Below are 25,916 nucleotides of genomic sequence, written 5' to 3' on the forward strand. Positions count from 1 at the left end.
GAGAAAAAAACTCTCTTATCATTTCAGGTCACACCTGAGTCCTGGAGAATGCTCCACATAAAGCCAGGAAGGAAAAAGCTGCTTTGATATCACAAACCAAGCAGGAAGGTGGCCGCATCACAGTCTTGCTCAGAGGCCCCAGTGGAGAAGGTCCACTGAGTCAACACATGCCTTCTGCTTCTCTTTCTTACCTTTTCTTTGGCCCTGAGTTGGTCAAACATCTCCTGAATCTCGTGTTTCCAGTCATCCTGCAGGCAGTGGAAGGAGTCCTTGGGCATTTCAAAGAAACCAGACTCCTCTATGGTAGTTAGCTGGTCCAGGATACTCGTGAAAGATGGGCGTGAATGGGGGTCGGGATTCCAGCAATCTGCATGGAGCACACGAGTCAGGAAGCATGAATGGACAGAGGCAGATGGAATACTTAGGATGTCATGTGACCTCATCTGACAGAAAACCACCTCTTATTTCTTCTTCCAGAAACAGAGAAACTGGCATTGAGGGAACCCCCAACAGGGCTCAGGAGGTAAAGCAAGCTGCCCAGCATCACAGTCAGCAGGAGTGAAACTGGAAACACAACACAGCAACCCTGCACCCACTCTGTTCTACTCATTTAGCAGAAGAAAGGCAAGTCCAAAGAGTTTTCTTGCGTAAAGTACAACAACCACAGTTTATCAAGTTAGTATAATACATGATTCCAGGCGTGACAATGGGTAGTTACACTTTGGGCCTCAATTTCCCATAAATAAATGAGCTACCCTTCCCCTCCTCGATGTGCTGATGAGATGAAAAGCACAAGCAGGGGGCCCAGAAAAAGTGAATTCTGTCTACTCGCAGCTCAGTCCCTAACTAATGGAGGGGCTACCTAACCATTTAACCTCTCTCAGCTTAGGGTTTCTCACTGATAAAAATCATAGGGCCTAACTAGATGACTTTTAGAATTTCTCTCTTCTTAGATCTTCTTCATTTCTACACATAAGACACTCAGAGGTCTTGAAATAAAAGCTACTATTCTTATTTTGCATTAACTAATATACCGAAGCACTGGATAGCAGCCTTTGGTTTCTAAGTTAAGTTCCATAGTCACTAGATGGGCAGGAGGGACGTGGGTGACACCAGTACAGGAGGGTGCTGATATCACCTGAGCTAACTCCTGTAACCATCTTTAGGATTCCTCCTGGAGTGACTCCTGCTTCACCTCCTCTTGCAGTTACTGGTCATGCAGAACTGGCCACAGGCTACCCAGTGCTGACAGAAAGGTCAAACAGTCTCCAGTTTTGTTCCAGCCAGGGGTCACTCACCTTCCATGAGTTTGGCAAAAGGTTCCGGGCATGTAGAAGGAATGGGAAGGGCAAGCTTGTTCATGGCCACTCCATAAGCGACTGCTAAGCCATCGATTCCCCGGAAGGGCACCTCACCAGTCAGGAGCTCCCAAAGCAGCACCCCATAGCTAGGGAGAGGAAGAAGACAGAAGCCACACAATAAGCCACAGCTCTAACTTCACTGGAACAGCTCATGAGGCTTTGACGAGCACCCCACATCTTCTCTAACATGTAGGGAGACTAACGGAACAGACATACTGCCATAATACAAAAGGGAGGCCAAGCCCTACTGGCTATAAGCAAAAAGCCCTACTGGCTATAAGCAAAAACTCTGGAGTCAACCATACTCGGTTTCAAAGTCTTATTCTTCAAATTCCTCACCTGTGAAGTGTGAATAACATGAGCAGTTGGACAAGGCTATCATGAAATGAATGCTCTATTGTTTAAATCATTGCTCAAGGGCCACAGCTATTCTGTGGTTGCTATTGTGAATGTAATAAACTGGATGAAGAGGAAGGCTCCCAGGAATATATTTTTTTCTGCTTTAAGAAAACTTTACCTTTAATCACCAGATATATTATTTTCTTTTAAATTTTATGTAAGTATAGTTGATTTACAATGTTGTATTTAATGTCTACTGTATAGCAAAGTTATTCAGTTCTGTTCAGTCGCTCAGTCGTGTCCAACTCTTTGTGACCCCATGGACTGCAGCATGCCAGGCCTCCCTGTCCATCACCAACTCCCGGAGTTTACTCAAACTCATCTCCATTGAGTCGGTGATGCCATCCAACCATCTCATCCTCTGTCATCCCCTTCTCTGCCTGCCCTCAATCTTTCCCAGCATCAGGGTCTTTTCAAATGAGTCAGCTCTTCCCATCAGGTGGCCAAAGGATTGGAGTTTCAGCTTCAACATCAGTCTTTCCAATGAACAACCAGGGCTGATCTCCTTTAGGATGGACTGGTTGGATCTCCTTGCAGTCCAGGGGACTCTCAAGAGTCTTCTCCAACACCACAATTCAAAAGCATCAATTCTTCGGCACTCAGCTTTCTTTATAGTCCAACTCTCACATCCATACATGACCAGTGGAAAAACCACAGCTCTGACTAGACGGACCTTTGTTGGCAAAGTATTTGCTTTTTAATAATACACACACACACACACCCACATGTATACTTTTTCATATTTGTTTCCACTATGGTTTATCACAGTATATTGAATATAGTTTCCTGTGCTATACAGTGCGTGTGTGTGCTCAGTTACCAGGTCATGTCCAACTTGACCTCATGGACTGCAGCCCACCAGGCTCCTCTGTCCATGGGATTTTCCAGGCAAGAATACTGGAGTGGGTTGCCATTTCCTCTCCAGGGGAATCTTCCCAACCCAGGGATCGAACCCATGTCTCTTGCATTGGCAGGCCGATTCTATAATACTGAGCCACCTGGAAAGCCCATACAGTAGGACCTTGTTGTTTATCCATCCTATATATAATGGCTTGTAATGCTAATCCAAAACTCGCCTCCCCTTTGGCAACTACAAATCTGTTTTCTACATCTGTGAGTCTGTTTTTATTTAGTAGATATGTTCATTTGTGTCATATTTTAGATTCCATGTATAAGTGAGATATATAGTATTTGTCGTTCTCTTTCTAACTTACTTCACTTAGTATGATAATCTCTAGGTCCATCCATGTTGCTGCAAATGGCACTACTTCATTCTTTTTAATGGCCAGGTAATAGTCCATTGAATATGTATACCACACACACCTTCTTAAACCAATCATCTCTTGATGGGCATGTGGGTTGTTTCCATGGCTACTGTAAACAGTGCTGCTTTGAACATAGGGGTGCATGTATCTTTTCAAATTACAGTTTTGTCTGGGTATATGCCCAGAAGCATATTCAAAAGCAGACACATTACTTTGCCAACAAAGGTTCGTCTAGTCAAGGCTATGGTTTTTCCTGTGGTCATGTATGGATGTGAGAGTTGGACTGTGAAGAAGACTGAGCACCAAAGAATTGATGCTTTTGAACTGTGGTGTTGGAGAAGACTCTTGAGAGTCCCTTGGACTGCAAGGAGATCCAACCAGTCCATTCTGAAGGAGATCAGCCCTGGGATTTCTTTGGAAGGAATGATTTCTTTGGAAGGAAAGTCACCTCATGCGAAGAGCTGACTCATTGGAAAAGACTCTGATGCTGGGAGGGATTGAGGGCAGAAGGAGAAGGGGACAACAGAGGATGAGATGGCTGGATGGCATCACCGACTCAATGGACGTGAGTCTGAGTGAATTCCGGGGGTTGGTGATGGACAGGGAGGCCTGGCGTGCTGCGATTCATGGGGTCGCAAAGAGTCGGACATGACTGAGCGACTGATCTGATCTGATCTGATGCCCAGAAGTGGGACTGCTGGATTATATGGCAACAGATACATTGTTTGTTTAGCTTTAGAAAAGCAGAGAGATGACCACCAGAAATAAACAGATTTTGTTCCTGCAAAAGATTTCTTTCGGTGCCCATTAGGCTAAGTAGATTCTTGCCCATGACCAGCGTGAGTGCATCCATAACAGTGAACTCTGTCTAATTCAAAGGGGCAAGTTTCACAAGGGCGGACTGCAGGGGTGGAGCGGGGCAGGCTTCAAGTTCCCTCCCTACCTTCTAAGTGCACATGAAGAATTTCTTTTCATTTGTCCTTGGAGCTAGAGAACCGGGAATACAGAGTGTAGTGGAATAATTATCCTATGAATTCACAATCACAACCAGGCAAACTCATGTAGTGTTTAATCCTTCCAGGAATAACTCAGGAACAGAAACCATGAGGCCATGAGCAGTTGAAGAGGGGCTTTCCTTATATTTGCAACACAAACCTCAATTTTTTGGTAATACTCATCGGTAGTTTATAACGAACAAGAAGACATATTAATTTTAAAAAGAATAATAAACCCAGTAACTATTTGACCAGCTACCTTGTACATACAGCATGCTAAGACATTTACAAGTGTCATCTTGAATCCCTACAACAAACCTGCAAGATAAATATTATCCTTTTTCAGATGAGGAAAGTTAAGTTTTAGCCACATCTATTAAGGGTGTATATAGAGTAAGTCATAGTGGACCTGGACCAATTCTCAATTCTTTCTCCCTAGACTGCCCTTCTACCATTTTTCTGCTTGATAAACTCTGCTAATTATCTTTCAAGATCTGATTCAAATGCACCACCATTTATTCATTCATTTTAAATATCTACTATGCATCAAACTCAATGCCAAGCACTAGGATATAGGATAAAAATACACAGATCTTATCCACAAAGAAATCAGAGAAAGGAACAGAAAAAAACCACTGCTTAGAATACAGAGAGAGATGTCACAACAGAAATACTATGAGGGTGCAAAGGAAGGTCACCTACATCAGACCAGGACAGAGGCAGGGGGCAGCTAAACCCTGAGCAAAACTATGCTAAGGGAGGTAGAGAGGCCAGGGATCAGCATAAAAAAGGATGTGGACTTGCCCTCAAAGGGCTCCAAGTGGCCTGGCATGGCTCCAAAGGAAAGCAACGTGCCCAACTCTGTGCCAGGGCATCCCAGGGGTCTCTACAGAGGGACCCTCAGAGTGGACTGGCCAGTTTCCTTGGACAATGGCTTTCTCCCAGTGAGCCCTCCAGATACTATACATTTTTTTCATGTATTTTGACGGGGGTGGGGGGGAAAGCCTAGTAGACTGGTACTTACAGGTCTTGTCTTGTCCTGACAGGAAGTTGGATTTTAGTCTGAGACTGATGAGAACAATTGGACGCTTCAGGAAGCCTTCCCTGACACCCCGGAGTGTTACTCAGCCCGTCAGATGTTTGTTTACCAGCCTGTGGTCTCCTAAAGGGCAGGGACAACCAGTTCGTAACCTTTGCCTTCTCAGGGCCTTGCCCAGGCTCCGGTATGCCTACACCCTCACATAGTGAATGAGCTGATGCGTGGATGTAGGAGCAAGGGCACAGCCAGGCTGTCCCGCAGGCTGCACCAGGTGCCGCAGAGTCAGCCCCAAATATCATCAGGAACTGCTCCAGGGCACTTCCGGCCAAACCTCTCAGGTGACTTATCCAGACAGCAGCCACACTGGGCAGCACCCATCCAGGGACCTCTACAAGTTCTAGGCACTGCTACCTAGATTCCATGCTAGAGTCATTCCCGTGTGTGTTCCTGGCACTACTGCCTACTTCTAGTCTGAGGAATGAAAACTCAATGTTCCCCAAACCCCTTTCTTCCATATAGGCAAAGACAATGGATATCCCAACCCTAATAACCTGGAAAAACAGGGTGTTTTCAAAGATCCAAACGTATCCTGTCTGTGTCCTCGAGTCCCGCCTGCTCTGGTTTTTACACTGAGTTCTACTCCGGGGTGATGTCTCAGGCCACCTGGAAGCGGGAGGAGCCAGGGACCCTCCCCTCCAGCTTCCACAAGGGCAGCTCTGCTCTCACCTGTCTTGGTCCTTTGTTCATGGGCATTCCACTCCATCTGAAGGGCTCTAGAATGAGCAAAAGTGGGAGAGGTGCTGCTCAAGAAAGACTTAGACTTAAGTCAAATGCCTGCTTTACCACTTAGAGCCGTGTGACCTCGAGAAAGCAAGTTCACCTCTCCAAACCTGTTTCCTCAACCGTGTAACAGAGCTGGCAATCCCAACACCTCACAGAAGAGTTGCAAGGAACAAATAACAATAACTACCCTGCATCCTGAAACTGCCACCTATTGCTGGAAAATGCTGCGTGCTTCTCCACGGAAAGGGCCTGAAATGAGAAAGCATCTGGAGGGGCACTAGCATTCAGGGAAGGAGCCCTTCTGGGGATGAATTAACCGAAGTGTTCCTCTGCCAATGTTCCTCTGTATTTTTATAACAGAAGGTGGGTGATACAAATGAAGGTTTGGTATTCCTTTGGCAGGACAAGAGTCTAAAAGGGGGACTGGAGAAACACCCATTAAGTGGATCTGAGCCCCTGGGGAGAGGTAGACATGATTTACCTTGGGTTTAGCCTATTTTCTTGCCCTCCCAGGGTTAAGAGAAGGTGAAGAAGTCTGTTCAAGACCATTTACAAGTAGCCTCTCGGTACCAGCTCAGCTAGAACTCTGCTTCAGCATCCCTTCCGCTGAGAGAACTGCCAGCTCTCACAGGGCTGCCAGTAATTTCCCAAGAGTCCTCAGAGCCCAACCTCAAACCCTCGGGAATGCACCCTGTGTCAATCATTAACCACCTTCAGAGGTGCGGTAATCCTTTCCACTGGTAATGCTGGATGTGGGGCAGGGGTGAAGGAAAGGCCGAGAGTGAACACCTTCCAAACCAAAGGTGCAGCAATTCTGCACCTGTCCTGGGCCAGGGCTGTTTTTCTTATTAACCTGCACGGACTTTAAGACTGTCAGCTTAGGGGTCCACTCTCTAAAAGGACACAGTGTCCCTTGAATGGGCTCCTGCACTTGGTCATCAGCTGGGACCCCACGTTGCAGGAACCACACTGACCGTTCAATAATCTTGGCAAAGACAACTGAACTACCATACGTGAATGCACTTTGCAAACTGGGAGGTAGCATACAATTGCTCTTGTTATTGTTAACCAGACCCTCATTCAACATGACAACATATTTACTAATTTATTTACAAATATACACGTTAATATATTTATTGACATAATAAATACTTATTAGCAATGCAATATGGGGACTTCCCTGGTGGTCCAGTGGCTAAGACTCTGTGCTCCGAATGCAGGCGACCCAGGTTCAATCCCTGGCTGGGGAACTAGATCCCGCATGCTGCAACTAAAGATTCCACATAGATCCCGTGTGTGACAACTAAGACCTGGCACAGCCAAATACATAAGTTACTTAAAAATAAATATTAGAAAACCAAAGAGCAAGAATCATAAAAAATACACATAACCATTTTTTAAAAAAAGCATGAGCATTCATGTAAAAAAGGATAAATACCAAAAAAAAATAAAATAAAATAAAGGCAATATGTTCATGCTGCATTACATTCAAAAAGTTAGCTTACAAAACAGAAATGATCCCATTTTAAGGGACGGGTGGGTGATCATGAGAACAGGAATAAATACACCAAAATGTCATCATAGATTATCTTTAGAAGTGCGCTGTGGGTGATTTTCTTCTTTTCTTTCTTTTTATCTTTTGTTTATCCATATTTTCTAATTTTTTTTTCCCTGCAGTGAACATGTTTTCCTTCTGTCATTTAAAAAACTTAAAATAATTAACAAAATGCCCCACCTCATCCTACACACCACAGGCAAGGAGTCACCATGGGAGGATGCCCTCCGACTATCACCACTGCCCTCCCTGCACAGCACAATCAGAGGGTAAGAATGTCTTCTTGAGAGAGTCTGGGCCATTCTCATCCTACGCCCCATCACAGCCTGGAAGAGGTCCAGAGAACTATCCTTGAAGAACAGTGAGATGCACTCTGCTGGCCCTGGGCACCTGGCAACTGCAGAGGCCCAAGGCCCTGGACGAGTTCAGCAGAGTGAAGGCAAGGTAGGAGAGCGCAAGGGAAGGTGGCTGGACTCAGGCTCAGCCCAGCATCTGACACTGAAACCATACCATTACCTCCTGCACTCAAGGCCCATAAGGTAGAATCGAGATAGGAATAAAATGATACCTGGAGGATATCAAGCTTGTTTTGCAGAAAACCAGGGAAACCACAGATACAGAAAACAACCTGCTGAGAGCCTCCTTCAAGGCACATTGAGGGACTAGGACAACCAATAGTGAACTTAGATAATGAACTTCACACATTACAGGCTGAAAATCCACCTCACGTAATGTAAGGAAGCCCCCTGAATTTGCACAGGCATGAAGAGCAGTCAAGACTGTGCAGAGAACTCCAGAAACTCAAAATCACTTTCCACCAATCATTTCCCAGTCCCTTCCTCTCTTATTCCCTACTTCCACATAAATATCTCACTCAACAGCTGATTGATTTGTTGTTATTTAGTCACTAAGTCATGTCCAACTCTTTGTGACCATGGACTGCAGTATACCAGGCTTCCCTGTCCTTTACCATCTCCTGGAGTTTGCTCAGATTGATGTCCATTGAGTTGGTGATCCAACCATCCAACCATCACATCTTCTGTCATCCCCTTTTCCTCCTGCCCTCCATCTTTCCTATAGCATCAAGGTCTTTTCCAATGACGTGCCTCTTCACATCAGGTGGCCAAAGTATTGGATCAATTGGATCGATCGATTAGGGAGACAGATCTGAGCACTGCTTCCTGCTTGGCTGCCCTACAATAAAAACTTTTTCTCTCTGCAAAAGTTTTGGTGTTAGGTCTTTCCATTATGCAGCAGGAAGCGAGCACACCTTGCTTGGTCATAACACAGAGTAAATAATTTTTAAATAAACATTTCTTGAAGGAGTAACACATTATAAGTGAGTTTGGGAACCAGCTTTGTCCTGAGTTCCTAGACATGCTTTGGCCCTCTTGGGACATCCTGCTAGGTCTCAGGCATGATGGGCCATGGGCCAATCCCCCTGGAAGAGGGTGCCCAAAGTGCAGGATTAAGAGTACACAGATGGTGAAGTGGCTGCAAGCACAGATTTTCAAGAGTCACATATCTAGTTCAAATCACAGCTTTACCTCTACCACCTGGGTGAACCTAGGCAACTAAGTTCAATCATCTAAGCCTCAGTTACCTCATCTGTAAAATGGAAATAATAATACCTACTTTTGGAGTCATCTCCAAATTAAAGACAAGCTGCTTGCCATGGTAAGCCCTCTTTCTCCTTTTCTGTGGGATATAAATACAATACTTGTGCAGAAGTAACTGTCACTCAGATGTAACTGTTCAGATGAGAACAACATGCTGAGGGATCCTGAAAGAATCTGAGTTCCTAAACGATCTCAAGGTACACAGCTGTTCCACCAGTTTGGACAGGCTGGACTACTCCTTGAAAAAGAAATACATTTCTTTCATTGTAGGTCTCTTTGTAACAGCCAATTAGCTTAATACGTCAACTAATCTAATTAGCCAACAGTCAAGCAATGAAAGTGTTAAGTTGAAGTGTATGAAACTGCCGTTTTTGTAGGTCAAAAACAGTTGAATATCAGGATATAGCTTAACCTTATAAGATCTGGTCAAATACTCTTTTCTTCACAATAGCTACTTCACCCTGTAATTAATGTGCATGAAAATAAGATTCAATATTCAGAAGCTGTAAAGCATCATTGAAAGAAATTAAAGAAGGTCTAAATAAATAGAAAGATATCCCATATTCATGGATTGGAAGACTTAGTATTACTTAGATGGCAATACTCCCCAAGGTGGTCTAAAGATTTAACACAATCCTTACAAAATTCTAGCTGCCTGCTTTTCAGAAATGGACAAAAAAATGCTAAAATTCATGTGGAAACTGAAGAGATCCAAATAGCCAAAATAATCTTGAAAAAGAAGAAAGTTGGAAGACTCACACTTCCTAATTTCAAAACTTACTACAAAGCTATGAAAAGTGAAGTCGCTCAGTCATGTCCGACTCTTTGCGACCCCATGGACTGTAGCCTATCAGGTTCCTCCGTCCATGGGCTTTTCCAGACAAGAGTGCTGGAGTGGATTGCCATTTCCTTCTCCAGGGGATCTTCCCAACCCAGGAATCGAACCCAGGTCTCCTGCATTGCAGGTAGAAAGCTATAGTACTTAAAAACCAGGTGACATTGGCATAATGGTAGACACATAGATCAATGGAGTAGAAGTGAGAGTCCAGAAATAAACTCTTACATTGTAGTGAACTGCTTTTCGACATGGATGTCAAGACAATTCAATAAGGAAAAAAACAGTCCTGTTAACAAGTGGTGCTGGGACAACTAGATCAGATCAGATCAGATCAGATCACTCAGTTGTGTCCGACTCTTTGTGACCCCCTTAATCGCAGCACGCCAGGCCTCCCTGTCCATCACCAACTCCTGGAGTTCACTGAGACTCACATCCATCGAGTAAGTGATGCCATCCAGCCACCTCATCCTCTGTCTTCCCCTTCTCCTTCTGCCCCCAATCCCTCCCAGCATTAGAGTCTTTTCCAATGAGTCAACTCTTCGCATGAGGTGGCCAAAGTACTGGAGTTTCAGCAAAGCGCATCATTCCTTCCAAAGAAATCCCAGGGCTGATCTCCTTCAGAATGGACTGCTTGGATCTCCTTGCAGTCCAAGGGACTCTCAAGAGTCTTCTCCAACACCACAGTTCAAAAGCATCAATTCTTCGGCGCTCAGCCTTCTTCACAGTCCAACTCTCACATCCATACATGACCACAGGAAAAACCACAGCCTTGACTAGACGGATCTTTGTTGGCAAAGTAATGTCTCTGCTTTTGAATATGCTATCTAGGTTGGTCATAACTTTCCTTCCAAGGAGTAAGCGTCTTAATTTCATGGCTGCAGTCACCATCTGTAGTGATTTTGGAGCCCAGAAAAATAAAGTCTGACACTGTTTCCACTGTTTCCCCATGTATTTCCCATGAAGTCGTGGGACCGGATGCCATGATCTTCATTTTCTGAATGTTGAGCTTTAAGCCAACTTTTTCACTCTCCACTTTCACTTTCATCAAGAGGCTTTTGAGTTCCTCTTCACTTTCTGCCATAAGGGTGGTGTCATCTGCATATCTGAGGTTATTGATATTTCTCCCGGCAATCTTGATTCCAGCTTGTGTTTCTTCCAGTCCAGCGTTTCTCATGATGTACTCTGCATATAAGTTAAATAAGCAGGGGGACAATATACAGCCTTGATGTACTCCTTTTCCTATTTGGAACCAGTCTGTTGTTCCATGTCCAGTAACTGTTGCTTCCTGACCTGTGTATAGGTTTCTCAAGAGGCAGGTCCGGTGGTCTGGTATTCCCATCTCTTTCAGAATTTTCCACAGTTTCTTGTGATCCACACAGTCAAAGGCTTTGGCATAGTCAATAAAGCAGAAATAGATGTTTTTCTGGAACTCTCTTGCTTTTTCCATGATCCAGCGGATGTTGGCAATTTCATCTCTGGTTCCTCTGCCTTTTCTAAAACCAGCTTGAACATCAGGAATTTCACGGTTCACATATTGCTGAAGCCTAGCTTGGAGAATTTTGAGCATTACTTTACTAGCGTGTGAGATGAGTGCAATTGTGCGGTAGTTTGAGCATTCTTTGGCATTGCCTTTAGATAGCCACAAGAAAAATAATGAAATTATACCCCCACCTCACACCACATACAGAAATTAAGTCAAAATGGAACAAAGACCTATATGTTAAGAGCTAAAATTATAAAACTCTTAGAAGAAAACAAAGGTATAAAACTTCATGACTTGGTTTCTTGGATAGGACACCGAAAAGCACAACCAATCAAAAAACAGCTGATAAACTGGACACCAAAATTTTAAAATGCTTGTGTTTCAAAGGATAACATCAAGAAAGTGAAAAGAAAACGCACAGAATGGGAGAAAATATTTGCAAACCATGTACCTGATAAGGTTCTTGTATGTAGAATATATAAAGAACTCTTTCAACATAAAAATGTAAGGACTCAGTATAACTCAATTTTAAAACTGGTAAAGGATTTGAACACATTTATTCAGAGAAGATATACAAATGACCAATAAGCACATGAAAAGATGCTCAAGATCATTAATTAGGGAATACAAATTAAAATCACAATGAGATACCACTTTACCTCCACTAAAATGGCTACAATAAAAAAATAACCAGTTTCGAGATGATATAGAGAAATTGGAACACTCGTGTATTGCTAACGGTAAGCCATGGTAAACAAAAAAATTGTTTGGCACTTCCCAAAAAAGTTAAATAAAGAATTACCATATGACTCAGAAAATTTCTCTCTTAGGTATATACCCAAGAGAACTGAAAACATATGTTCACACAAAAACTTATACACAAATGTCTGTAGCAGCATTATTTACATTAGACAAAAAGTGAAACAACCGAAAAGTCCAACTAAAGAAGGAATAAACAAATTGTGGTATATCCATACAATGGGATATTATTCAACTATAAAAAAAACAAAGTTCTGACACATGCTACAACATATACGAATCCTGAAAACATGCAAATGAAGGAAGTCAGACACAGAAGACCCCTTACCATGTGATTCCATTTATACAAAATGTCCAAAACAGGCAAATCCATCGAAACAGAAAATGAATTAGTGGTTTCCAGAGAGTAAGGGTAGGGATAGGAGATATTGGGGAATGACTGCTAATAGGTATTGAGGGCTTTTTTGAGTGATGAAAAATATTCTGCTTGTCATGGGTTGAATGGTGGCCCTGAAAAGGTACATCCAAGTCCTAATACCTAGAATCCTTATTTGGAACAGAATCTGCCCTATGTCTCTGGAGAGAGTACGATTCAACTGACACCAATTTCAGACTTCTGGCCTCTAGACTAAAAATTTCTACTGTTTTAAGCCATCAGGTTTTTGGTAATTTGTTAAAGCAGCTTTAGGAAACTAGTAACAATGATGATTAGTGTAAAACAATGTAAATTCACCAAAAAAAAAATTGACTTAAATATATTTTAAAAGATACACCTTATGGTATGTGAATAATATCTCAATAAAATTTGGGAGAATGGCATTGAAACATGTATAATATCATATAGGAAACAAATCGCCAGTCCAGGTTCGATGCATGATCCTGGATGCTTGGGGCTGGTGCACTGGGACAACCCAGAGGGATGGTACAGGGAGGGTGGAAGGAGGGGGGTTCAGGATGGGGAACACGTGTATACCTGTGGCAGATTCATGTTGATGTATGGCAAAACCAATACAATATTGTAAAGTAATTAACCTCCAGTTAAAATAAATAAATTTATATTAAAAAAAAAAAGCTGTTATTTAAAATACACACACATACAAGCTCACTTTACAACACAGTGAGAAGCAACAACTTCATAGACAAAATATGATGATGATCTGTAAGTCCTTTAAAGGACTTACAGATCTAAAGATGATCTCAAGTCTTTTCTTTTGTATACCAAGGTGATGCTAGTGTCTCACAGCCATAATGATGCTTAGACTCTGCAGATGCTCATCCTCCCATTAATGGGAACAAGATTTTTAGGTCCATGTCTTTGTGACCTTTTGGGCTGACATTAACTAGAGGGATGGTTGGTCTAATCTTTGACTCTGCAGTTCTGGGCACATGCTTGAGACCCATCTTCCCATTTCTTTATCAATGCTCAACGGATAAGACAGATCCTTAACTAAAAGCTTAACTGGATAACTGGAAAGGATAATTTCCAGCCCACCCGGAAAAAAGAGACAGCACAAACAATACTCATCAGCTGAAGAGCTTACAGTAAGAACAAGTGCATCAGTAACAGCCACTGATGCTAAGGAAGCCAGGGTGACCATGGGAAAGGTCTCCAGGAGTGACTGGGTCCCCTACCGTCCTATAGGTCAGCACACACTGCCCTAGAATCTCCTGGTCTTTCTGAGGGATCAGTCACCAACACAAAGGAGCCTACATAGAACTGGTACCAGCCACAGCACTGGAGGGACTTCTGGTTGATGAGGCATTAGAAATTGTCACTGAGCAGTGTGGAATTTAGTATAAATTGCTCTGAAGAGGTCACCCAGACCTTCTTGGGGGTGCCTGGGATTCTACACCAATTCTCCAAGTCCCGAGGCATCTGTGCAGTGAAAATACATGTGGGGAAGGCTGACTGTTCACCTTTGGACCTTACCTCCACACGTCGCTGCCTTTGGAAAACATGGAGGCACGAATGACTTCAGGGGCCATCCAGGCATACGTCCCGGCCGCGCTCATCTTGGTGGTTCGGTGCCATTCCCGAGCCAGGCCGAAATCAGTGATCTTCAGAACCTTGTTGCTCAGGTCTCCATTCTCCACCTTCTGGAGGATCAGTACTGGACAAGGAAAGGAATACAGAAGAGACCAGAGAGTCTGCATTAATGACAGGAAACCATGCAATACACAGCCCTCCTGCCTTCCTCTGGGCCCTCCTGCAGGCTCCGTCGTGCGGCTACCATGGCTGGCTGGTGGAGCCACCATCCTTAAACACCTCAGATGCATCCATTCTAGTGCCAGGTATACTGCAGGCATGATCTTCAACCCTCACAACAACCTTATGAGATAGATACTATTGCCATGGCTACTCTAAAGATGAGGAAACTGCAGTGCCACTAAATAAATTTTCCAAGGTCACTCAACTAATAAGGCCAGGAGTGAAACCCCGGCAGCCTGACTCAAGAGCCTCCTCTGTTACCATGACACCGTAGGGCCCCCTCACACCCCAGGACAGAAGAGCAGGGGGTCACAGCTGACTCTCCTGAGGAGAAGCTCCCCGGGCTTCCTGTCTCTTCCAGGGCACTCCTGGGCTTTCACCACTCTCAAACCATCAAGAGTGGAGGTGCTTTTTGGACTTCTAAGGTTTTCAGACAGTGTCTGAACAGTTTCCATGAGCCTCTGCAAGTGACTTTATTTAAAGTCTTATGAAAGCATATCTTTTGGGCAGAGATTTTCCCCTAAATTTGAGCTCCTGGGATGTGAGGAAGCCGAGCCTCCATTTCCACAGCTGGAACGGTTCCCAGGGCCCCTGGGTTAGCACCCCTCTGAGGCCCAGATGCTGAACCACCTGGAGTTCAGAGCTCTATGCACAGGATTTCAGAGAAGGAGGGAAGATTCTCTCTGGCGTTCAAGTCTAAATGGGAAGAGCAGGAGAAGGGAGTGGGTTTTAGCTGAAGTCAATCCCTCAAGTCATACAACTGTACTTTTCTTTTCCTGCCCCCTAAACCACGCCCAGCACACGTCCACTAAATTGTTACACAATGAAAGATGTGGCTCAAAGTTTTCTATGTCCTGTGTGCATCCCAGAAAATCAGCAGTAAAGAGAGATTGTAGTTGTTTAGTTGCCAAATCTTGTCCAACTCTCTGCAACCCCATGGACTGTAGCCCACCAGGTTCCTCTGTCCATGTAATTTCCCAGGCAAGAATGCTGGAGTGAGTTGCCATTTTTTCTCCAGGGGATCTTCCTGACCCAGGGATCAAACCCAGGTCTCCCGCTTGGCAGGTGCATTCCTTACCACTGAGCTACCAGGGAAGCCCCAAAGAGGGATGACAAGCAGCTATAGGGATAGAAGCACAAAAGAAAACAGCTCCAGCCACTCCCTGGATCTAATGAACTAAGTTTCTTTCCTCCATACCCTCTCCCCTGCTCCCCTGACCCCTGACACACCCCCGCCCCACTCCAAGCTTCCAGCATCCTGAATGGGTCCCAGCCTTGAAATGCTTGGGAGATTAAAACAAACAAACAACTGTCTATATCTCATCTAATCACAAAAATCTTCCCAGATTCTTCTGTGCCTCTCTTTCCTTCTCTGCGGGTAGAGAGATAACAGACTAATAAGCACTCAGACGGCTGGGGAAGCGGCACCACAGAAGCCACCACGCCCGCTGCAGCGGCAGTAACTGGTCACCGAGCATTTCTCTGAGCCACCTGTAAATCGAAGACTCTGGGAGAGCCCTTCCCCTTATAGATCCAGTGGGGTGACAGGATTGGACAGGTGGCTGGGACGGGGTGCAGCGGGAGGAGCGTTATGGTTTCACAATGCTTCATGAGTCCAGCTGAGCTTTCTCAGAGCCTATGCTGGAACAGGAAGGCAGAGAAGTTTAGATGCTATGACAGGAGACTGACTTTTAGAAACGGGATGGCCTACTGAAGGTGATTTTCTAAATATATTAGTCTCTGGATGGCTTAAGAGGGATAGCCAAAAGATGCAAACAGGCAAGAGGCAGCCCAGGGCAGTTTGTGTAAACTGGAATGCCTTTAGACCATGCCTGTCCAGCCCAGCTCCACCTAATCTCCATGACTCCCTGCTGCCTTATACCCAGATGACCTCAAACATCTGTTCTAACAAGTTGGGCCCCTGAAGGCATGGAAGTTAGAAATCTCTGGCCTAGGGGTCCTGCCCACAGCAAAGGAGAGAGGTTATAATCCTGGCAGTCAGTAATTCTAGCAGATGGTTGCAGTCAATGGTTCTCAAGAATAGTGTTCTGAAATACTGGTATCTACCAAATATGTATTACTATTAACAATCAAAGCAACAAAGTTTGTGAAAGCCGTTTCTTGGTAGTTTTTTAAAACTGAGATGAAATCCACATAACAGAAAATTAACCATTTTGAATTGAGCAATCCAGCAGCATTTAGTACACTTGCAATGCTATACAACCACCACCTCTGTCTGGTACCAAAACATTTTCATCACCCCCAAAAGGAAACCCCATATCCATTAAACAGCTATTATATGCAGAGTACATCATGTGAAATGCCAGGCTGGATGAAGCACAAGCTGGAATCAAGATTGCTGGGAGAAATATCAAGAACCTCAGATATGCAGATGATACAACCCTTATGGCAGAAAGCAAAGAGGCACTAAAGAGCCTCTTGATGAGGGTGAAAGAGGAGAGTCAAAAAGTGGCTTGAAACTCAGCATTCAAAAAACTAAGATCATGGCATCTGGTCCCATTACTTCATGGCAAATAGCTGGAGAAAAAGTGGAAACAGTGACAGACTTTATTTTCCTGGGCTCCAAAATCACTGCAGACGGTGACTGTAGCTGTAAAATTAAAAGATGCTTGCTCCTTGAAAGAAAAGATATGACAAACCTAGACAGTGTATTAAAAAGTGACACCACTTTGCCAACAAAGTCCATATGGTCCAAGCTATGGTTTTTCCGGTAGTCATGTACGGATGTAAAGAGTTGGACCATAAAGAAGGCTGAGTGCCAAAGAAGTGATGCTTTTGAACTGTGGTGCTGAAGAAGACTCTTGAGAGTCCCTTGGACAGCAAGGAGATCAAACCAGTCAACCTTAGAGGAAATCAACCCTGAATATTCACTGGAAGGACTGATGCTGAAGCTGAAACTCCAATACTTTGGCCACCTGATGTGAAGATCCAACTCATTGGAAAAGACCCTGAGGCTGGGAAAAATTGAGGGCAGGAGGAGAAGGGAGCAGCAGAGGATGAGATGGTTGGATGGCATCACTGACTTAATGGTCATGAGTTTGAGCAAGCTCCAGGAGATGGTGAAGGACAGGGAAGCCTGGTGTGCTGCAGTCCATGAGGCCACAAAGAGTTGGACACAACTTGGCAAGTGAACATTATCATCACACATCATCCCCATTCTCCCCTCTTCCTAGCTTCTGGCAACCACTAAATTGCTTTCTAATGTTTCCAAGGTTCACCCACATTGTAGCTCACACCAATACTTTAATCCTTTTTTGTGACTGAACAGTATTCCATCATATGTATATACCATAATTTGTTTCTCCTTTTGTCCACTGATAGACATTTGGGCTGTTTCCATCTATTGATTATTGTGAATCTGCTGCTATAAATATATGTGCACATATACTTTTTTGAGTGCCTGTTTCCCATTTTTGGGGGTGTATACCTAGGAGTGGAATTATTAGGATATATGGTAATTCTCTGTTGGACTTTCTGAGGAAGCACCAAATTATTTTCCACAGCAGCTGAACCATTCTACATTCCCATTAGCAATGTATGAGGGTTCTAATTTCTCTGCATCCTCACCATACTTGCTATTTTCCTTTTCCCTTTTCTTATTATAGTCATCCTACTAGATGTAAAGTGGTATCTCACTGTGGTTTTGATTTGCATTTCCCTAATGACTAATGACACTGAACACCTTTTCTCATGCTTCTTGGCCATTTGTACGTCTCCTATGGAGAAATGTCTGTCATTCTTTTGCTGAGTTATAAGTTCTTTATATATCCTGGATTCTAGACCCTTATCAAACACATGATTTGCAAATATTTTTCCCTCTCTATAGGCGTTTTACTTTCTTGATAATGGTCTTTGATGTACAAAAGTTTTTAATTTAGATGAAGTCCACCTCACCTATTTTTCCTTTTGTTGTTTCTACTTTTGATGTAATACCAAAGAACTGCCAGATCCAAGTTCATGAAGATTTGCCCCTATGTTTTCTTCTAAGAGTGTTACGGTTTCAGCTCTCATATTTAGGTCGTTAATCCATTCTTAGTTAATTTCTGTATTCATATGAGGTAGGGGTCCAGTGCCAGTCTTATGCATGTGAATATCCAATTTTCCCAGCACTGTTTGCTAAAAGGGAAAGCTTTACTTTTTAAAACAGAGTGGAGCATAGTTTCCTCCAAACATGTTTTCCTAGGTAAAAGAGAAAGGTTATATTCATAGCAGCTTACTTATCTACACCACTGCTGTGAGCCCATTCCCAGCGTCTACTGCTGACAAACACAGATGCAGCAGTAACAAACTATTGTGCTTTTACTTCTTGGAAAACTTAAGGATGTTTTATCAAAATCTGGTGAATTCCATGAAAGCGTATCGTATAAACCCCCCTCTCGTGGGGGGTGCAGTAGAACAAATGCTGAAAACTAACAAATACAAGTCAAGAGGGGTCTGGCCAGGCAGAGGAAGAGAAGAAAAAGATGCATTGAACTCAAATCCTAGTGATTAATCAGATATAGGGGCTTGACACAGAAGGAAGACATCTCTTGTCTTTCCGATATGGATAATAAGTAGAATAGCAGTACCCCTAACTGAGAAGTTGAAAGACAAACCCATTTGAGGAAGCCAAGTTCAGTCTGGGACATAATGGGTTAGGGTGACAGTAACAAGAGTCAGTGAGAATAGAAAAAAACAAAAACAAAAACAGGCAATCTAAATTCCAGGCTTGACATTTTCCATGTGATGCTTGTTAAGTTTCATAAACTCTGCATCATTATTCCTGATTCTATAAAACGAGGATAAAGATTAATGGCAATACAGTGATAAGGCACCCACCAGAGTGCCTGACACATAAATAAATAGGCACACAGGACATTACAGCTATCGTTACCACTATTATGATTAAGGGTCTCATATGTATGTGGAAACCACGGGACGCTGAGTTCAAAGTATTGAGAACTCTATTGGAAAGCCTGGCAGGCCCTGACACATAATAACCATGCAATACATCTTAACTGTATAAATACATGGGCTTCTCTGGTGGCTGAAACAGTAAAGAATCTGCAGGTAATATGCGAGACCCAGGTTCGATCCCTGGGTTGGGAAGATCCCCTGGAGAAGGGAATGGCAACCCACTCTAATATTCTTGCCTGGAGAATTCCATGGACAGAGGAGCCTGGTGGGCTCCTCTACAGACATGTGTCACAAAGAGTTGGACATGACTGGGTGACTAAATCAAATGGTTGATTAAATAATAATGATAGCTAACCGTTATTGATCACTTATTATATACAGACTTAGCTCGTCTCATTGTACTTTGCCTTATTGTGTTTCATGGATACTGTATTTTTTAAACAAAATTGAAGATTTGTGGCAACTCTGCATTGAGAAAGTCTACGGGTGGCATTTTTCCAACAGCATTTGCTCACTTCATGTCTCTGTGTTGCATTTGATAATTCTTGCAATATTTCAAACTTTTTCATTATTATTATGCTTATTATGGTGATCTGTGATCAGTGACATTTGTTCTTACTGTTGTAATTGTTTTAGGGAACCATGAACCATGCCCACAAAAGATGGCAAACTTAATTGGTAAATGTTGTGTGTGTTCTGACAGCTCCACCAGCTAGCTGTTCCCCCATCTCTCTCCCTCGCCTCAGTCCTCCCTATTCCTTGAGACACAATATTGAAATTCGGCCATTTATTAACCCTACCATGGCCTCTAGTCGAGAAGGCAATGGCACCCCACTCCAGTACTCTTGCCTGGAAAATCCCACAGACGGCGGAGCCTGGTAGGCTGCAGTCCACGGAATCGCTAAGAGTCGGACACGACTGAGCGACTTCACTTTCACTTTTCACTTTCCTGCATTGGAGAAGGAAATGGCAACCCACTCCAGTGTTCTTGCCTGGAGAATCCCAGGGACGGGGGAGCCTTGTGGGCTCCTGTCTATGGAGTCGCACAAAGTCGGACACGACTGAAGCGACTTAGCAGCAGCAGCAGCATGGCCTCTAGGTATTCAGGTGAAACTCTCTCGCTTTAAATCAAATGCTAGAAATGATTAAGCTTAGTGAGGAAGGCATGTCAAAAGCCAAGACAGGCCAAAAGCCAGGCCTCTTGCATCAGTTGTTCAAATGGTGAATACAAAGGAAAAAACTCTTGAAGGAAATTAAAAGTGTTACCCCAATGAACACACGAATGATAAGAAAGCAAACAGGCTTATTGGTGATATGAAGAAAGTTTGAGTGGTCCAGATAGAAAAATCAAACCAGTCACAACATTGCCTTAAGCCAAAGCCTAATCCAGAGCAAGGCCCTGCCGCTGCTGCTGCTGCTAAGTCGCTTCAGTCGTGTCCGACTCTGTACGACCCCATAGACGGCAGCCCACCAGGCTCCGCCGTCCCTGGGATTCTCCAGGCAAGAACACTGGACTGGGTTGCCATTTCCTTCTCCAATGCAGGAAAGTGAAAAGTGAAAGGGAAGCCGCTCAGTCGTGTCCGACTCTTAGCGATCCCGTGGACTGCAGCCCACCAGGCTCCTCTGTCCATGGGATTTTCCAAGCAAGAGTACTGGAGCCGGGTGCCATTGCCTTCTCCAGAGCAAGGCCCTAACTCTCTTCAATTCTATGAAGGCTGAGAGAGGTGAGGAAGCTGCAGAAGAAAAGTGTGAAGCTAGAAGAAGTTGTTTCAAGAGGTTTAGGGAAAGAAGCCATCTCCATAGCATGAAAGTGCAAGGCAAAGCAGCAGGTGCTAATGTAGCAGCTATAGCAAGTTTTCCAGAAGATCTAGCTAAGATCTTTAAGGCAGGTCACTCCACTAAACAACAGATTTCCAGTGTAGATGAAACAGCTTTATATTAGAAGAAGCTGCTACCTAGGACTTCCATAGCTAGAGAAGAAAAGTCAATGCATGATCTCAAAGTTTCAAAGGACAGGCTGACTCTCTTAGGGGCTAATGAAGCAGATGACTTTAAGTTTAAGCCAGTGTTCATTTACCATTCCAAAAATCCTAGGGACCTTAAGAGTCATGCTAAATTTACCCAGATGGGTACCAGGCAAGCCTGGACGACAGCACCTCTGTTTACCAACATGGTTTACTGATTATTTTAAGCTCACTGTTGAGACCTACTGCTCAGAAAGATTCCTTTCAAAATATTACTGCTCACTGACAATACATGTGACCACCCAAGAGCTCTGGTGGAGAAGTACAATGAGTTTCTTATTGCTTTCACAACTGCTCACACAACATCCATTCTGTACCCCATGGATCACAGAGCAACTTTGCCTTTCAAATCTTAAAATTATTTAAGAAATACATTTCTTAAGACTATAGCTCCCACAGTGATGTATCTGATGAATCTGCACAAGGCCAATTAAAAAACTTCTGGAGAGGATTCAACATTCTCGATGCCATTAAGAACACTGCTGCTGCTGCTAAGTCGCTTCAGTCGTGTCCGACTCCGTGCAACCCCATGGACTGCAGCCTACCAGGCTTCTCCGTCCATGGGATTCTCCAGGCAAGAACACTGGAGTGGGTTGCCATTTTCTTCTCTAATTAAGAACACTAGTGATGTTCAAAATATCAACATTAACAGGAATTTAGAAGAAGGTGGTTCTGACCCTCACGGATGACTTTGAAGGGTTCATGACTTCAGTGGAGGAAGTCTCTGCAGATGTGATGGAAAGAGAAATAACATGAATTAGAAGTAGAGCCTGGAGACATGACTGAATTGCTGCCACCTCATAATAAAACTTTAACAAATGAGGAATTGCTTCTTAATGGATGAGCAAACAAAGTGGTTTCTTGAAATGGAATCTACTTCTGGTGAAGACTGTTGAAACAACAAAGGTAGAATATTACATAAAACTTAGTTGATAAGGCAGCTGCAGGGTTTGAGAGGGTTGACTCCAATTTCATTCTACTGTGGGTAAAAAACTATCAAACAGCATTGCATGCCACAGAGAAATCATTTGTCAAAAAAGGTCAATCAATCCTGTAAACATCTCTGTCTTATTTTAAGAAATGGTACAGCCACCCTGATCAGTCAGCAGCCATAAACACTGAGGCAAGACCCTCCACCAGCAACAAGATTATAACTCACTGAAGCTTCAGATAAGGGTTAGCATTTTTTAGCAAGAAAGTATTTTTAATTACGGTATGTACCTTGTTTTGTGGACATAATAGACTACACTCAAGAGGCCACAACACAGTGTAGCCTGCGTTTTATATGCACTGGGAACCCAAAAAATTCACGTGACTTGCTTTATTGTGATACTTCACTGCGGTGGTCTGAAACCAAATCTGAAATATCTCCAAGGTACATGCCTGTAGTGGAGTTATGCTCTTTCCATGATGTATGTAAAGAGCTTGCCATCACCTTAGTTAATCCTTAAACCAACCCCATGAAGTAGGCATAATTATTTTCCCTATTTCACCCGTGCTGAAACAGACACAGAGAGGTTAAGTCAGCTGCCCACAGTGAGTGAGGGATGGAGAGGTGTTCCAAGGCCGGATCTCTCTTCACGTGTTGTGCCATCCAGAGAACAGGAAGAAATCCTATACATCTTTATGGCTTAGCTCAATTTCCACCTGATCCCTAACGCTGTCATTAATCAACTAGTCTTCACTGCTCTCCTTTTTCATGAAGTATTCCTTCAGCACCCAAAACCAGTACCACATAATTTAACACTATATACCATTTTTTTAAAGATTTTTAAAGATTTTTTTATTTTGCCGCACCAGGCCTTAGTTTCTGCCCGCTGGGTCTTAGGTATGGCATGCAGAATCTTAGTTGCAGCATGCAGAATCTAGTTTTCTGACCACAGATCGACCTCCAACCCCCTGCACTGAGAGAGCAAAGTCTTAACCACTGGACCACCAGGGAAGTCCCCTATATGCTTCTTTTAATTATTCCCAACTGCTGCATGTACCTGTCTCATCATTCCCTCTAGAATGTGATGGAATATAATTTCTAGAAGGCAGAAACTCAATTCTCTTTTTTCTGAGACTCATGCCAACGCCCCTCCAGGAACCAAGCAGAGGACCATGCTCTCAGAAAGAACCGACCCCTCGCTGGTCCCTTATTTCACTGAAGCAGTCTCTGTGCACCTTCTCAAACTATCCACTTCCTCATCCTGTTGCTGCCGGGGCTGGAGGGACATCCCTCCTACATTATCCTACTGTGAAGCACTGAGGGGAGCCGGGTGGGTACCAGGCAAGACAACAAGACCAGAGAAAGGGGGACTACCTCAGCCAGGGTTCCTGGTGACGAATACATCCTGCTGCTGTCAGGCGGGAGAGGGGACCCAAGGATAGATAAGATAGAGATGTTGTCCTTAAGCGCCCCCTGCATGATGTATGCAAAGACACGTGACAAATCTGAGGATCAGCTCAAGACAACATGTGCTTCAACTGAGGGCTCACGTTTTACTATATCAGCAGTAAGATAATCACAGTTTTCCAAACCTCAGTAAACCAAGGACACTATTTCCAGACAGGCCACCACCTATATACCATTTACTTAGTATTTTTCTTTAATCTGACTTAAAAAATTATGAAAAGAAGACATTTTACATCATTATTTTAAGTGGAAAAAAAACAAATATTCTCCTAGTATCAGGTAACCTGTGCAAATAAATAAAATGAGAACAAAAATTAATGTAAGTTTTAGCAGATCCTGCACTAGTCAAAGTTCTGAGCCTAAGACCAGGTGCCTCTGTTAGAAAGAAAAGATTGCAAGGGTTAGAGAGGAATAAAGGCAAACTCGCACCAAAATGAATCTTGATCTTCTATGAATTCAGAGAGAGTGAATGACTTTCTATGGGATTTGATGTTCTCTAACACAGACCACCAACAAGGATCTCAAGTCCATCCCTTGCTAGAACAACAGAGGGAGAAGTGAATGAGTCAGGCAGGGGTGGCCACAAAGGACATTGAGAGTCCAACCAAGTATCATTTAGCTGGAGGCCAGGCTCTCAAAACTCGGCATAACTGAGGAGACTTTCCCATATGTCCTAATGGGAAATCGAGCTTTGGTTGATGAGTTATCATTTTGAGATTTCTTATTAATTATTCATCTCCATTAGCACAAGGGACTTTGATTCGCTAAATGTTCACCTTGGCGCCAAGGTTCCCACATCCCCAAGCTTTCATTTGGCCCAAATGATTCAACATCATCTCTCCCAGATTGAACAATAGGTCCAATTCTGTTTTGAGTGCTGTGTTTTGCTTGGTTTAGTCTATTTTTTTTTTTTTTTTAAGCTTACTGTCAAATATATATACACATGAAAGGGTATATAAAACACACAGGATTTAAAGAATAAGATGAAAGCCCATCTGACTCCATCCAGTCCCTTAGAAGTTCCACATGTTCCTCTCCATCATATCCCTTCCCCTTCTCCAGATATCTCACAATCTTGACTTCTACTGTTGTTCAGTCACTAAGTCCTGTCTGATTCTTTGCAATCCCATGGACTGCAGCACACCAGGCTTCCCTGACCTATACTACCACTTGGAGTTTGCTCAAACTCATGTCCATTGAGTCGGTGATGCCATCCAACCATCACATCCTCTGTTGCCACCTTTTCCTCCCACCCTCAATCTTTCAAGGCGTCAGGGTGTTTTCCAATGAGTTGGCTCTTCTCATCAGGTGGCCAAAGTATTGAAGCTTCAGCTTCAGCATCAGTCCTTCCAATGAATATTCAGAATTGATCTCTTTTAGGGCTGACTGATTTGATCTCCTTGCTGTGACTTCAATTATTCGTCCCTGTTATCTTACCCTCTATGTATACATCTCTGAATTATGATGTAATTTAGTTTTGAAAAAGAGTGACAAGCACAAATGTAGTTAGGTGTACTAGTTTCCTGGGGCTGCTGTCAAATTAACACAAATATGGCAGCTTAAAACAACAGAAATCTACTGAATCTCAGGTCTGAAGCAAGACCTCTGATCCAAAATCAAAGTGTTGGCATTCCCTACCTCCAAAGGCTGTAGGGAAGAACCCTCCTTTGCCTCTTCAGGCTCCTGGTGGCTTCCAGCAATTCTGTGTTCCCCAGCTTAGGGCAGCGTGACTCCAATCTCTCTACTGTCCATCTGCCCTCTGTGTCTGTCTCTGGTCCTCACATGGCATTCCCATCACTGTGTGTCTCTATCCAAAATTCTCTCTTCTTATAAAGACACCAAGCATTGGACAAGGGCCAGTTCTCATACCACAGGACCTCATCTTCACTTGATTACAGAGACCCTATTTCTGGGAATTCCCTGGAGGTCCAGTGGTTAAGACACCCTGTACTTTTGCTGTAGAATGTTTGAGTTCAGTCCTGGCTGGGGAACTAAGAGGCCACAAGCCACGTTACATGGCCAAAAGAAGAAAAAAAAAACAAAGACTATTTCCAAATAAGGTCATATCCACAGGTTAGAACTTCAGCATGTCATTTTTAGGGAGACACAATTTGACCCACAATACAGTAAAAAATATTGCCTTTGCTAGACGAAAGCTCTCAAGGAAATAAGCTAAACAGTGTCCATGGTCCCGGAGAACTGACAAGAGCCCTTCCTGAGAAAGTCAGTAAGCAAGATCATATATGAGGGCTAGAAAAACTGGGTAGGTGGC

At 43.5% G+C, this 25,916-nt stretch overlaps 1 protein-coding gene and 1 non-coding gene across 3 annotated transcripts in view; one reads left to right on the forward strand and one right to left on the reverse strand.

Moving 5' to 3' along the window:
* MAP3K9 (mitogen-activated protein kinase kinase kinase 9) overlaps positions 1-25,916 on the reverse strand; it is an 88,014-nt gene that overhangs the window by 25,651 nt on the left and 36,447 nt on the right. For both annotated transcript variants that reach the window (XM_055538484.1, XM_055538485.1), the window contains exons 3-5: positions 14,027-14,207; positions 1,299-1,447; positions 192-367 (exon numbers count right to left, since the gene is read on the reverse strand). In XM_055538484.1, coding sequence (XP_055394459.1) covers positions 192-367; positions 1,299-1,447; positions 14,027-14,207 — 506 coding nt within the window. The remainder of the gene's footprint in view (positions 1-191; positions 368-1,298; positions 1,448-14,026; positions 14,208-25,916) is intronic.
* TRNAR-CCG (transfer RNA arginine (anticodon CCG)) lies at positions 7,020-7,092 on the forward strand. Its single transcript has one exon. It is a non-coding gene; the product is annotated as a tRNA-Arg (tRNA).

This window comes from Bubalus kerabau, chromosome 10 (assembly GCF_029407905.1).
Source record: "Bubalus kerabau isolate K-KA32 ecotype Philippines breed swamp buffalo chromosome 10, PCC_UOA_SB_1v2, whole genome shotgun sequence".
NCBI classification, from domain to species: Eukaryota; Metazoa; Chordata; class Mammalia; order Artiodactyla; family Bovidae; genus Bubalus; species Bubalus kerabau.